Consider the following 15,829-nt stretch of genomic DNA (forward strand, 5'->3'; position numbering starts at 1 on the left):
TATCCAAGGCTAGTTTTTGTCTATATTCCCTTACTCTATTACTACATTAACACCAAATTAAATAGTTAACCAATTTACTGTTTCGAAAACCACTCTCTTATCTAATTACAACTCTGTTATCGGATAATTGCTGCCCACATGAGTGCCCTCCCGTACTTTGTAAGCCCATTAAAACTAAAATGTTGACAAGATAAGGCGACAAATTACCTCAACGAGACAGGGCGAGTGTGTGAAAGAGAGGGAATGTGGCAAGTAGCATGAAAGGTTAGGGTGAGGGAGGTTCCGGTGCGACATCCACATCCACTTCCACAGTTTTAGTTTTTGGGCATCGATTCAGGCACATTTGTAATGCGACACCTTCTGGTGAAAATTTATGGCCCTCAGTTTTTAGATGCAACCTCCAGCCGTACTGGAAGTTTTGTAAAGGAACCTATTTATACAGAATGGTATAGGGCAAATTGCTTTAATTCATCATAAAGTAAAAAACGAATAAATAAAATGAGATGGAATAAGAAATAAACAATCTATTAGGCAACCCGTCGTCATTGACGTATTACAAGACGTCATGCAAGCCTCCCAACCGAAGACTTCTTGCCTCGTGCCTTGTGCCACGAGAAGGGATAATGATAGGTCCTCCCATCCTCCGGCTTCTTTCGTCCAAGAAACTTATGGTAATGCTGCAGTTGGGCCAGGGGAAGACTTATCGAGCATGGCCAATTTAGAATTTGTTCTTTTATTTGCTGCCTCACATGATTAAGTGGCCAAAGCTGATGACAAATTGTGACTGAAGATGAGGAGCTCAAAGTTTGCTGGCTGGTTGCTCACTCCTTCTGTATGTCTTTAAATTGGTCTCGTAGACCACTTGACCCGTCCCTCCCCCCTTTTAAGGGAGTATACACTAATAAGTCGGAAATATAAATATGGAAAAGGGTAGGGAAATTTGTGATATGCTCCTAAGGCATGGTGTTTAATAATAAAATGGAAAGCCATATTTCTAAATTCAAAAGAGTCTTAAAAATAAAAGAAAACTACAGAGTTTGTAGATAAAGTTCCATAAATATTTATGTTTATTTGGTATATCTGTATATCTTTTAAGAGTATCTGATATTCCAATTTGCATCCTAAACCCATCATATTTGCGCACTTTGCGGTTGTCTGAACAAATCCCCACCATCCCGCAACCATCAGTAGGCCACCCTCATTTGGACTAATTTAGTTTACTTTGTTGATATGGCCCATTGAGAAAGAGAAGGGAAGATAGATTATACTTTTGTTTAATCAAAAGCAATTGTTCATTTCAGTGATTACGGGTGTTGTTGTCACTGTTGCCTTGGAGGCAAATATAGCAACCGAAAAGCTTCAGAAATGATTCATGTAAAATTATGATATTTATAGATTAGTAAAAATATTTTAAGTTCATTATTTAGCTTGTCTCACATCGTAAATACATTTGTGATTAAGCTAAAAATGTTGTAAATGCCTTTTTTTTGTATTTTTACCCTAAGGTTAATCCTAACTCGACTGACCCAAAACACTTAATCTGTCCTAAAGACATGACAAAATTGGAAACACCACTAAATTGTGTTTTTAAAAACGAAGCTATGATTTATGAGCAACATTCACAGCGAATTATAAATGCTCTTTACAAATATTAATTTTTATAATTTTTTAGTATATAGGAATACTATTTTTTTATTTTTAAGCCCATATTATTAATTTTGTTTAAAGACTAACTTTTCAAGCCATACATTTATCCAATGAAGAGCATTTGTTAGAGTATCCTGATGAGAAAATATTTCAACGAACGAAACGAAAAAAGGGGGAAAAAACGTTGTCATTAATTTACGCATAAAATTTTATAATTTATGACAATGTGAGGTGTAGCTGGAGCGCCGGCTCCAACTTAAACTCCAACTCCGGCCCAAGCCATTGGGGCCCGAACCAGAATGTGGCCGACAAATGAAAACTGAAGATCGCTGGACATGGGTTGGTTTTTGTTGGTTTGTATTTTTCTTCCCTCTGGTTTTTTTTTTTTGTTGTTTTTGGGGCTCATTGGGATCCTCCAACATAAGCGACTTTTATAATTATGTCTACGCATAAAAATCACATAAATTTGTGCATAAATGCAACAACAATAACGAGCCCTACATAATAAATGATGGCGCTTAAAATTTTCAACATCTCCATGGAGAAGAAACGATAAAAATCGCTGTTTGAAGTTAAAATCCCTCCCGAAAAAATCGAAATCGAGCAACTGGTCAAGTGCTTTGATCAACCTCTCGTCTTATGAATGAATTAATGTATATTTTTTTGTGCATAACATTTTAAATTCAAGTTAAAAAAACGTTGCCTTCTTGTCATTAATAAAAATCAACATTTGACTTCATTTTTTTTTCTCGTTTGACTGGGTGTTTTTATTATTTATGATACTTGGCGCTATGTAGCGCCGTTTGACTCCATCAAATGAGTTATTTTCACTGGATTTTTGGGGAATTTACTTTTTTTTGTTAGGATAAGAACCAGACATTATTAAAGGGGTTAGAAAGAAAGCTTCAAATGATCTCATGTAATGCTCAAAGATTAATTGATTTAACTAGGAGTGGATAAAAATTAATGACAACATTTTCAATTTTTAATATCTTTGGTCTTATTTACGATATCTTAAATTTTTACATCCATTACATTTTTAAAATGGATCAAATAATGTAAACTTCTTTAGAAAGTGGGGGATTCTTCCAAAAGCTTTTTCTCACGCATCCCAAAACTCTCTGATGATTCATTTTGTAACCAAACCAAAGTGCAACGATTTTCTGTATCATATACATGCGCAAATTCACGATATCTTGGATATATGTACATATATATATATATATATACTGATATATGAGCTCGCCCTGAAATACTCCACTCAGTTTTGACATTTATATTTATTTCAACGTGCATCGGTCTGAGGTTCTCCCAATGCAACTTGAATTATGGCCAATGGACACGCAAAGGTGGCCGAAACAGCCCCGCCCACCACCTCCTCCACCTGCCCACATGTGGCATATGGCATGGATTCGACGGATGAGCGTGACGTTGGCCCGGGACTTTTTCTCCTGTTCCTGGGCGCCCCCAAGGAATGCGCCACAAATAAAGTAAAATTAATAATATCGCACTTTGGTTTTTTTTTTCGCTTCCCTGTTCTTGCTACAGTTTTTATTGTTTTTTCTCCACATTCCGACTGAGTCGCTTTCTTTGTTTTTGGTTTTTGTTTGATGTTTTTTATATAAAAAGTAAATGCCAAAAAGCAAAATATTTCCTTTGGTCCTCCAGGTCGCTTTTGGTGCGTGTGGCACTGAAAGTTTGCCGAATGAAAAATTACACAGCCGAATGATAAATAACATAACTCAAATCGAAGACATAAAAAACAGGAATATATGGCCGAGCAAAGTGTTTCTTCAAGGAGTTGTGGGACCCAGACCGGCTGTCTTCCAGCCAGGATGAGTTCAAAGATGGTAATACATCAGAAGGGGAACAATAGCTCTGGTTGGGATAGGTTGCCTAAAGAGATATAGGTATAAATTGTTGTTTATATTAAAACCCAACTCTTTGATCGTAATTTGTTTTATTTTTTATTGATTGGAGTCCATACTACGGGGACCCAATTCTCTCTCCATATAGGGAGAAATATTGCGGATTTAATAAAAAGATTTAATAAATTTTAATTTATAGTTTTCAAATATTAAGATTCACACTTAATTTTTCTTCCACACTTAATCTCGTTACCATGGTAAACTTCGATTGGATTCTTTATGAAAGCCATCTGCTCTTGCCTCGAAAACAGCGACAACAAACCAAATTAAATAATATGGAATTAAAATTTAATGAAAAACACTTTTCCCCTGCTCTGATGACCCTTTTGCGCTCGGACTCTCCCCCAAAGCTCCACGGGTGGGCCGCCCAAACGGAAATGCTGGAACAGCGAAATATTTCACGCCTTCTTTAACAGAATTTATTAAAAAAGTATTACAAAAGTAGTAGCCCATAGTGATTGTTAGGCTTGCGTATATGAAATACGGTAACCTAAGCACACCCAAAAATAATATCGAAAAAAACCTACATACGAACGTTATGTGAAATAATAATATTCTGCACTGTGAAGAGTCAAATCAAAGCGTTTTGGAACCGCGGGGGGTGTCAGCGCAGGGTTCACACATCTGCGATACTTTTCCCGGGCAAAACCAAAAACATCAGCGGCAACAACAATAGCAAATGCCGTAATAATAGTTGCCAAAAGCAATTAGACAAACTAATAAAGGCAAATCCCCACACAAAAGGGTCAAAAGGGAGAGAGAGGGCGCGCAAGAACGGGTCCCTGGGTGACCCCGGAATGCGACCGAGTGCAAGTGAGACGCATAGGCTCAATGCCAAGCCCCCAATGGCGTTGCCCAAGCGAGATGGCCATAGTGAGGTGAGATGGGACGATGTTGCATTCCGGTTGTCGCCTGTGTTGTTATTGTTACCGCCGGGCATGCGTTTTATGGCAATCAGGTCTGGAGGGGCGTTGGTCTACAATGTGTGGTATGTCTGATGTTTTGCATATACATACATACATATATTCCTTAAAAATACAATTGAAAATAGTAAGTGGAGTGTATGATTTAATATAGGTACATAAACCCTTTGCGTGAAATATCATGATTCCGATATTATTAATCCTTAATCCGATCCAGATGCCGTAAAATAATGTGGTATTGTGTTTCACATACGTTTCCACAAAAACGCAGAAAAATTAGAGATGGACCGGAAAGGGCTGGAAGAAGCAGCATCGCAAAAGTCAAGAGAGGGAAGAATATTCGACTTTCAACAAGTTTCGCCGTTAGGCAAATAATAATGTTTCCACAATGTAATAATTTTTATATGTATGCAAGTTGTAAGTCTCTCTGCTGATGTATAGGTTTCTTTCATCATTTCGACCCCTTGGCTTCTCTTCACCTCTGGTCTAGTGGCAAAGTTCAACGTAATTGCGTTTAGAAGTGCGTGTACTTGAATATTTTGCTTCCATTTTTCTTTTTTCCGAGAGTGTTAACCTTTTGTTGTCGGGTTTTCGCCGTTACATATTATATATGTTTTGAAAGCAAAGTCATGCTGGATCACAATACTGAGACCCATAGGCCTTTCTAATGCTCAAAAATTTGTTTTCTGAAGTGGCTTTTATTATTTCGTCTGGATAGGCCATATTGATATGCCTCGGTTGGTAATGAAGTGAGTGGAAAGATATTTTGAAAGAGTTTAGTTAGTGGGGGGCCTAAAAAAGGGAATTATTTTTATATAAATGAAACTGAAAGGAAATTAAAATTATATTGATTTTAAATTAAATCGTTTATTATTCATTTTTTCAGGACCCCTTTTTTTATAGAAAATACGTACATAGATTCAAATATACATTTATTTAGAATATTGTTTATATATATGTATATATAGGACATTTTTCGCACCCCACTGCGCCACAATTTCATTGTGTCTATTCATAACTCTTTACGTACGCCCACACTCCCCCAAATTACAACAATCATTTTAATTTAATGCATCTGAACCGTTGACCAAAACAAAGCCAAACAAACAACCAAAGATTCATACCGACCATGGAATGAATCCCGAAATGAGTTGCAAACAAATTACGCCGCAGAAATGAACTCCAGCAGTGACAAATTACAAGGAAACAAGGAACCAGCCGGGCGGCGGCGGCAGCGACGATGAGAAATGATGACAGTCGGGCAGACAATCCCGGTACCAGAGGAGGTGGCAGCTCACAACGGTAAAGGTGAGACAGAAACAGCAAAACGATGTGGGAGCAGGAAGACAAGCAAGAAACAGATGTGCCAATTTAGTCAGTTATTTCTGTAGGTAGAGGTAAAAAGCTTGCATACTTAATGGGGCCAGCTAAGTAAGCGGAGTATCCTTTAAAAAAAATAGTAATATTACTACTATAAAGTATTTATGAATAGAATATCTAAATAGTACCAAGAAATACTAAACATAATTTATTTTAAAATTCATACATTATTTATTTTTTGATAAAATACAAATTTTCATTGCATAATATGAAAGACAAGAAAGATACCCTGCAAACCAGCTGCCACTTCCGTTTTGTGGCACTTTGCACCTTTTGGCACGCGTTGTTCTGGCCACTTTAGAGCTCCATCCAACAGTTCCACTTCCGCTGCCATCTTGTCTCGTTTACAGAATACTGGCCAATCTATACCGACCTATGGCCCAGAGTTGCCCCCGCTGATTTGGCCCTCATGCAGTGCTTTTGACATTGTCCGAAATCTCGACTTTTGGGTTATTCGGGTTTTACGCTCGGATTTACATCTGTTTGCATTTTTATTTCGCCCGACGACCCTTCTCGATGGGCGATTTGTTGTCTTTTTCATTTGTATTCCTATAGAGTTATTATGTCCATTAGCAAAATGTTTTTCGGGGTTTTGTTCCACATTTTCTATGTCTCGCATTAGATTGTGCTAACTCAATTAGCAGTTGGCTATTAGAAAAAGATCTTTCAAAGAAACACATGCTCGACCTTTCTTGGAATACATCTAACGCAATTTCTGTATAATTCAAACTTTTAAAGCAAAAACCAAGTAATCTTGAATCTCATAAAGTCAATTTTTCCATCAACAAATGAACATATTTTTAATAAAATAAAAACTTCCATAGCTTAGCCCAAAATGATAGAAAAAAATATTTGGAGTCCTGCAAGACCCATCATTCCAGGGGCCGACCGAGCCATCAAGAATCTCCGCCACACAAATTTTGCTCCTTCCTTTGAGGGCGAACAGCCACAGATGGCGTTAATCCTTTCCTGGCACTACGGTCGCCAGTGGCTAGAAGAACGAGAGGTCTACCAAAAGTCTTTACAGAAAAAGACCAAGAAGGCTTTAAAGTTCATTCCCCCTGACTTTACCCGTTGGCTTGAAAAACGTAAGCCAATCAAGACTCGTAAACAATGGATAAGCTCCTGACTTTTATTGTTTTATATTTTTATTTATTTTGTATACATTTTTCGGGGCATTGCTGATAATTGTTGTAGCCTTGAATTTATAAAATTTGTATTGTATTTTCGAAACGAATCAATAAACAAAAGATATATTTATTTAAAATGTTGTATGAAGAACTAACAGTTGCCAAGACAAAGGGATGGTGTAAGCAGGATACAATAATATAATTGTATCATGGGTGTAAGATCTATTTTAATCAATTTTACTTGATTAAAAATATTGATATCTTTTTAGTTTATGGGTTTTCTTTTTGTGTTGATAAGGACTAACTAACACTTCTAATGTTGGCATCCTTAAAGTTGCTTATCTTAAAGATTTTTCGTATTCTCCGTATTTTTTTCTTTTCGACGAATTCATATTATTTCGTATATAAGGATTGTAAAAAGTTTTCCTGAAAACAAAAAAACAAAGATACCTTTTTAAAGTACATAGGAAAACGTCAAGCCCAACCAGACTCATTCAACGTTCTGGCATCTAACAAGCAACACAAATATACATTAATATACAGTGTATATTATACATTGTATAAATATATTGTATAAAAACTCAAATATAAAAAAAAGCGAAATACTTTTGCGACGCGATGCCTCTTGGGAGAACTTGGAGCCGCTCAATGCTCATCCCGGCTAAGAATCATGATGGAGCTATTTTTCCGCCCGCGAGGAGACCGGAACCCATTCCAGAGATTCGAGAGGATCGACCGTGCATGGGATGGCTGCTCGGCTGGGAGTACGGTCGGAACTGGCTGACTCGCCGAGAGGAGATTACCCAGCAACGCAACATGATCGCCAGTTTCGCCAGGATTCCACCGGACTTCGACTGGTGGCTCAATCAGCGCCGTCCGCTTTTGGTACGTCAGCAGCGTTTCCAATCCAAGACTGGAGCCCGGAAGACGTTAACAGCTTTTAGCTTAGCCAAGCAGAGACGGGAGTCACACCGTCGTAAAATGCAAGGAGTTCCAAAAGAAAACTAAGAAGTACCACTGTCACTTTATTCTAGGGAACTTTCTTATGTTTTTATATATATACTACATATATACATAAGCATAGCTGTAATTGCAAGTCAGAGATGTTCCCTAACCCTAAATTATGAAAGTGTAGCCCCTGTTAGATATTAAAAAATAACGACTGCAACGAGAACAAAAATTGTAGATTTTTTGTAACATATTCTGGAATGCATAAATGGGGCGTATATCTTTGCCATTTTCAAAAATGCATGAGGAGGTCTATATGACCCACAGCGAAGGGTATATCTTTGCCATTTTCAATCCGATCCTCAAGCGGAATATCTTGATCGATTTGTATTTCGATTTAACACAAATCTGCATCAAAACCCAGCCACAAATTTTTTAAAAGATTTTTTGTCAAATTTCATGGGGATCCCCTTCAAAATTTCAAAAATGCATGATGAGGTCTATACGGCTCACAGCGATGATTATATCTTTGCCATTTTCAATACGATCCTCAAGCGGAATATCTTGATCGATTTGTATTTCGATTTTACACAAATCTGCATTAAAACCCAGCCACAAATTTTTTAAAAGATTTTTTGTCAAATTTCATGGGGATCCCCTTCAAAATTTCAAAAATGCATGATGAGGTCTATACGGCTCACAGCGATGATTATATCTTTGCCATTTTCAATACGATCCTCAAGCGGAATATCTTGATCGATTTGTATTTCGATTTTACACAAATCTGCATTAAAACCCAGCAACACATTTTTTAAAAGATTTTTTGTCAAATTTCATGGGGATCCCCTTCAAAATTTCAAAAATGCATTTTGAGGTCTATACGGCCCACAGCGATGACTATATCTTTTCCATTTTCAATCCGATCCTTAAGCGGAATACCTTGATCGGTTTGTATTTCGATTTTACACAAATCTGCATCAAAACCCAGCAACACATTTTTTAAAAGATTTTTTGTCAAATTTCATGGGGTTCCCCTTCAAAATTTCAAAAATGCATTTTGAGGTCTATACGGCCCACAGCGATGACTCTATCTTTGCCATTTTCAATCCGATCCTTAAGCAGAATATCTTGATCGATTTGTATTTCGATTTTACACAAATCTGCATCAAAACCCAGCAACACATTTTTTAAAAGATTTTTTGTCAAATTTCATGGGGATCCCCTTCAAAATTTCAAAAAAATGCATGATGAGGTCTATACGGCCCACAGCGTAGGCTATATGTTTGTCATTTTCAATCCGATCCTCAAGCGGAATATCTTGATCGATTTGTATTTCGATTTTACACAAATCTGCATCAAAACCCAGCAACACATTTTTTAAAAGATTTTTTGTCAAATTTCATTGGGATCCCCTTCAAAATTTCAAAAATGCATGATGAGGTCTATACGGCTCACAGCGATGACTATATCTTTGCCATTTTCAATACGATCCTCAAGCGGAATATCTTGATCGATTTGTATTTCGATTTTACACAAATCTGCATCAAACCCCAGCAACACATTTTTTAAAAGATTTTTTGTCAAATTTCATGGGGATCCCCTTCAAAATTTCAAAAATGCATGATGAGGCCTATACGGCCCACAGCGATGACTATATCTTTGCCATTTTCAATCCGATCCTTAAGGGGGGACATCTGAGTAGAATTTTGAAAAAATCGAAATTTTTTTTTTTCGCTTAAAAAATTCTTTAGGGTCTTAAAAATGACATATCAAAAGATAGAGTCCGGCAAAAGTGTCTAAGTGTCGAAATTTTTAATTCTGCGGCGATGCCTCACAGGTATATCCCACAGTACTTAAAACTTTAAACGCGTTTTTCTCGAAACCACTTTTTTTGAGTTGGCCGAACACCTAACTCAAACAACTCTTAACCTATCGATCTAAAATTTTGACAGTATACTCAGAATACCTAGGTCTATCGACACACGTAGGATTTTTTATTTTGCTTACATTTTTTTTTATCAACAATTTTGTGACGTTTTTTGTTAGTGAAAATTGAAAATTTTGTTCAATCACTTGCCATTTTGGAAAAAATCAATATATCGAAAAAATCCTACGTGTGTCGATAGCCGTTGAGATAAAGAAACTAACCAAACTTGATTTTTTGTTCTAGATCAAAAATTAAGGACATTAGGTGTTCGGCCATGGACCCCCTTTAAAAAAATAGGGCCTACGAATAAGGGCTGCAGGGCCGCCATTTTGTTTTCGATTTATTAAAAAAAAATTTTATTGTGTAGTTTAAATATGATATAATAAAACCCCATTTACAAATTTTCGATTAGCTGTTTTGATTTGGCCAAAAAAAATTTGAGAAAAACCGCTTTTTTTTGGCCTGTTACTCAGATGTCCCCCCTTAAGCAGAATACCTTGATCCTCAAGCGGAATATCTTGATCGATTTGTATTTCGATTTTACACAAATCTGCATTAAAACCCAGCAACAAATTTTTTAAAAGATTTTTTGTCAAATTTCATGGGGATCCCCTTCAAAATTTCAAAAATGCATGTTGAGGTCTATACGGCCCACAGCGTAGGCTATATCTTTGTCATTTTCAATCCGATCCTCAAGCGGAATATCTTGATCGATTTGTATTTCGATTTTACACAAATCTGCATCAAAACCCAGCAACAAATTTTTTAAAAGATTTTTTGTCAAATTTTGTGGGTGATCCCCTTCAAAATTTCAAAATGCATGAGGTGGTCTATATGACCCACAACCGATCTTTGCCATTTTCAATCGGTTTCTTAAACGGAATACCTTAAACGATTTGAACTTCTAATGTACACCAATCTGCATTAAAACGGATTTTAATCCCTATTTTTCTTTAACATTATCATATTTTTGCCAAATTTTATGGGTTATTCCAATATTCTTCTGTTAACTGACCTATTAAAAAATCAGCTTTCATAATTCTGCGGGTATCAATAACTGCGTTGCAAATAAATTTGTTTAAAACCAATCAACTGGATCGATCCTGCGTTCTCCGCATTACGTTCCACTTTTTGTCCCTGCAGTAGGCCTTTATTTTGTCCTGTTTGCAGGACAAGGTCGTAGAGGAGGCAAATAGGCTCATAACAAACAAAAGCGCAGCATCCCACAAACCTTCGCCTCAATCACATTTGTTTTTGCCGCCACTTCCCTTGTGGAAATGTCAGACGAGCATAAAGAACAATGGATCTGCTGCCAGGTCATACCATATAGGAACTATATGCAATCATCATCATGATCGTCGTCGTTGACGTTTTTGTTAATCGTCGACGGAGGACGGGTAAGTGAACAATTGGGCTGGCCCGACTCAAGGCCTGTGGATATTCTTTATTTGCATTTCCGCTTCATTAACTTGGGCACTCGCATCTAACTATTTAGATCAACTACATATTATATGCGGCCTGGTTGGCTTTTTTAGTCTTTTTTTTTTATTGTATTCCCCTTTTTGGCGCGTTATTTATAGAAAAAATATGATTTTAGGGGAGAACATGAACTGCGCAGTTCAGCTTGTCTTTTCGAATACCTTTTATTTTCCCGTACTTTAAGGGTTATTTGTTTGGCTAACAAACTTTTACCTTTCGAGGCCCGCTTAATTTTCTTTATTTTTCAATTACAAAAACTCATTAGTGTTGATTTGGTTTTGATGCCTTTTTCTAGTAATTTATGGCATTTGAAAAAGAAAACGAAGGGAATACTTTTAACTTACGATGGAGAAGTTAAGTTATTTAAAACAAGAAAGGAAAGCTAACTTCGGGCGGAGCCGAAGTTTATATACCCTTGCAGTTTAAACCGGATATATATCGCAAACATCGGATATAGTTGGCCGATCCTTATGGAAATATGAATATATAATCCAATTTATTACAATACAAATTCTAAAAAAAGAATCAAGCTTCTATCTTCAAAAACACCAAAAGTGGTATTTCTACCAAAAACCATTTCCGATCGTTCAGTTATATGGCAGCTATAAGATATAGTCGGTCGATCGTTATGAAATTTGGTAGATCGGATTAACTGACCAAGAATATAATCTGTACCAAGTTCCAGCTTTCTATCTTTAACAACACGAAAGTTGGGTCATTTCCGATCGTTCAGTTATATGACAGCTATAGGATATAGTCGGCCGATCCTTACGAAATTTGGCATGTCGTAATGTTTTGCCAAAAATAGCACTCATGTCAAATTTGAACTCTGTAACTTTAAAAACGTCAAAGTTATACAATTTCCGATCAATCAGTTATATGGCAGCTATAGGATATAGTCGGCCGATCCGGGCCGTTCCGACTTATATACTGCGTGCAAAGGAAAGAAGGGTGTGTGCAAAGTTTCAAGACGATAGCTATAAAACTGAGAGACTAGTTCGCGTAGAAACAGACAGACGGACAGACAGACGGACAGACGGACAGACGGACAGACGGACAGACGGACATGCTCATATCAACTCAGGAGGTGATCCTGATCAAGAATATATATACTTTATAGGGTCGGAGATGTCTCCTTCACTGCGTTGCACACTTTTGACCAAAATTATAATACCCTCTGCAAGGGTATAAAAATCTTTTGGGATATATGTTTCAACATAATATAGATATATTCATAAGCAACCGTTTTTTTAAAGCTTTCTCTCTTAAAAAATAATTATTTGGGTATTTTATGATTACGCTCTCAGCAGCTACTTCGTAATTTTAGTTCATAATCATATATTTTCTTAGCTTATTATAAGCCATTAATTTCGTGCTCATTTTCCCTCGACAGTCTCCTCGTGTATTTTCAACAACATTCTAGTTTCGTATAATTTCCACGCAATTTATTCCACGAGAAACATTTTCCAGAAACTACAACGTAGAAAAATGCTTCACACTGTGCTGCAGTTTTCCGCGCATAAATTAATGGTAACGAATGAAGGCCATGATGAGGTTGCTGCCAAGCGGTGGAGGCGGCAAGGGCTGGGAAATGTATGATTAAACATTAAACAAGTGGCATGAAATCGGTAACTGGCTATGAAGAATGGCTTTTATTTAATGCTTTCAAATTGTATATGGCCAAGGACCAAATGTATCTCAGCCTCAAAGTAGGCAATATATTCGGTTTCCACCAAAAACATCAAAGATTAGAAATTAGACTGTAATTATGGAAAGTAAACCATAGCAGAAATTGAATTTGTGGTCGAATAGCGAATGGGAAACCGCAAAAACTAATTATCCGCCAAAACAGCAAATGATAAAAACAAAATGGCCGCCGGCAGCGGAAATGAGCTTTGCGCTTGTGTCTGTGTGTGTGTGTGTGACCACAAAACAGATGCAGATAACGAAGATAATTAATATGGCTAATTAAACAGGCAAATGCATGGCTGAAATTGCATTGCAAGACCATGATGCGAGTGAGTGAGAGAGGCGCGATGGGGCAAGCTGAAAAACAAGCGAAATTTCAACGGCTCCTGCCACATAAAAGCCAATTAATTATTTTTATGGCTACTCCGGGCCAAGAGCCAACTCCACCAACGGAAGCCAAGAGCCGACGTCTTGCCCCTCCCAGTCCACGGACTCGGGATAATAAAAAATTATGGCCAGCGATTTGGATCACTCGAAACGAAGCGAAACCGACCGGAAAAAAGAAGTACAGAACCAAAATCCAGTGCGCCACTGACCAGGCCCAAAACAGCCCCTCCCCTCCCCTCCCAATCCCCTTGACCCAAACATACTTCATACTAAATCCTCGACGAAAAAAAAAGTAAAGTCCTGCTCTCATGCAAGGGCCAAAAAGATGGCGCCGTGCTGTGTACAAAATTGATCAGTGGATTCCCTGCCGTTTGAACTATGACGCGATATGTCATCATATTTTCTCGTTGCAGTTTAAAGGACGAGAAGGGCGGAGGAGTTGAAGGGCGAAGGAATGCCTGTGCTCCTTGTTTGCCATGCATATTTCTCACTTTGTCAAACCTTTAGTGCACAGAGCAGTTTTACACAAAAAAAAATATTTTTAAAAATACAAAATAATTTAATGAAACATTTTAAACTCTAGAGAAACCAATACAAATGTGTGCTAGATGCACCCACTTATGTTGCTTAAAATATAATAGCTTATACAATATTGACTTTTATTATTTCTCTCTCTGCAACAACATTTTTGGTCGTTTTTCCCCTTCCCCTCTATTGGTCAACTGGTATTTAGGTTTTTGGCCAAAAACATTTATTGCCTGGGCTACCGCAAAATCAATTTCGACCCCAAACTTTATTTAGTCTTTGTTTGGAATTCTCGAAGGCGCCTCAAACCTCAAATGAAGTTCGACCAGGGCCAATCCCACTGCTGTGCCGATGGCCTTTTCCCCGTTCGTTTTATTGGCCAAGGCAAGAGCCAGAGTAATGGCCGCCGCCCCTTTGGGCGCCTCCTTTTGCCTGTCAGTTGGCAGGGTTTGGTTTTGACCAAAGATTCGATTGCAATTTCTGTTGTGGCCAAGTATTGTTTGACTTGCTTTTAGATAAGTAAGTTTTATGAAGTGAGTTTTGTGGCCATTCTTTAAGAAGATATTGCCCTTTAAGAAATACTTAAGACATAGATTTAAAATGTTGTTAAAGTTAGGTTCAGATGGAGAGAAAAATTTAATGAGGATAACAATTAAAAAAAGTATAACCCTTACTCTTAGAAATTTAAAGACTCTCCATTTTGTCTTCACTGTCCATCAAGTTAATTAAAAACTTCATTATCCGAAGAGGCTAACCTGGCCAATCAATTTTGATTCACTTGAAGAGCACAAACCGACAGAATGAACATACATCAATATGTTCGCCCCCATAGTGGTCACCCCCCTCACCCCAGCCCAACTCACTCCCCAATAACCTGAAAAGCCCTCGACTCTCGAACGGAGAATCTCTTTTGGGGGGGCTGATGGCTGAGCTGGAAAACGAAACGTTCCATCACCCGGGAGAAGGTTGATGATGGAAAGTGTCCCACTGAGCGGGCACAAAACAACGGCCAAAATAGGAGAGATAATAACAAAAACAACAAGAGCTGGCTATACTGGATATACTGTGGATATATAGAAAGAAGACCCAAATACAATGGACTAGATAGAATGCCACGGCGTAGAGTTGAGCGGAGTCGGGAGAATGAGTGAACCTCAACAACAATAAACGCTAATAATGCTTAATCAATGTTACACTTTACAACAATAAGGGAAAAGAAAAACACAAAAAAAAAAAAATCGAAGGGCCCCCAAAAAACATCGAGTTCAACTTCATTTGTGCAATGATTTATGGTTTTTTCATTACCGAAAAAAAACCTCTTCACACCTGTGAAAAATATGTTGAGGCCAAATGAAATGTAATTGAAATCATTTGAAATCACTAGACTACACTCAGTATATAGTATATTTTCCAGGCACTAAATCGATTTTCGATTTCTGTTCCGAAAGACAGCCAATGGATTTGAACAAATTGTTGAAAACAATGCGCGGAATTTGTTGCGTACAAATTTCGTTATTGCCAGTGCCGGGGCTGGGTCTGGGGCATGAATCCATTTACGTAGCACATTTCAATAATCATTTATCTTATGGGATCGCCACGATTATAAACACCAGCGGGCCGAGTTCATAAATTTTCTTTATTCCCGAAATGAGCTTTAATTATGGGCAGATAGAAGTTCTGTTGGACAGTTTCTTATTTTGATTGAACTGTGATTTATAAATAAAAGTATGGATAAACTAAATAAAAACTAACTAATGCTATATATAAATATTTTTAAAAGTTAGAGATGAATTTCAATGATATTCTAATAATACATATTTTTTCTGAACAAAACTCTTTCTAGGTTTTATGCAAAAAATCAAAGAC

General features: G+C 37.3%; 2 protein-coding genes across 2 annotated transcripts; both read left to right on the forward strand.

Moving 5' to 3' along the window:
- The first annotated feature begins 6,630 nt into the window (after positions 1-6,630).
- Positions 6,631-7,628, forward strand: LOC108122605 (uncharacterized). Its single transcript, XM_017237235.3, has one exon. It carries the CDS (start codon positions 6,714-6,716, stop codon positions 7,005-7,007), a length of 294 nt encoding a protein of 97 aa, XP_017092724.2. The 5' UTR covers positions 6,631-6,713; the 3' UTR covers positions 7,008-7,628.
- Positions 7,493-8,179, forward strand: LOC108122592 (uncharacterized). Its single transcript, XM_017237224.3, has one exon. It carries the CDS (start codon positions 7,627-7,629, stop codon positions 8,014-8,016), a length of 390 nt encoding a protein of 129 aa, XP_017092713.2. The 5' UTR covers positions 7,493-7,626; the 3' UTR covers positions 8,017-8,179.
- The last annotated feature ends 7,650 nt before the right edge of the window (positions 8,180-15,829 follow it).

This window comes from Drosophila bipectinata, chromosome 3R (genome assembly GCF_030179905.1).
Source record: "Drosophila bipectinata strain 14024-0381.07 chromosome 3R, DbipHiC1v2, whole genome shotgun sequence".
Classification (NCBI taxonomy): domain Eukaryota; kingdom Metazoa; phylum Arthropoda; class Insecta; order Diptera; family Drosophilidae; genus Drosophila; species Drosophila bipectinata.

Bases quoted from the DNA above. Each gene is read 5' to 3' on its own strand.
- LOC108122605 (XM_017237235.3), top strand. From the start codon at position 6,714: ATGATAGAAAAAAATATTTGGAGTCCTGCAAGACCCATCATTCCAGGG.
- LOC108122592 (XM_017237224.3), top strand. From the start codon at position 7,627: ATGCCTCTTGGGAGAACTTGGAGCCGCTCAATGCTCATCCCGGCTAAG.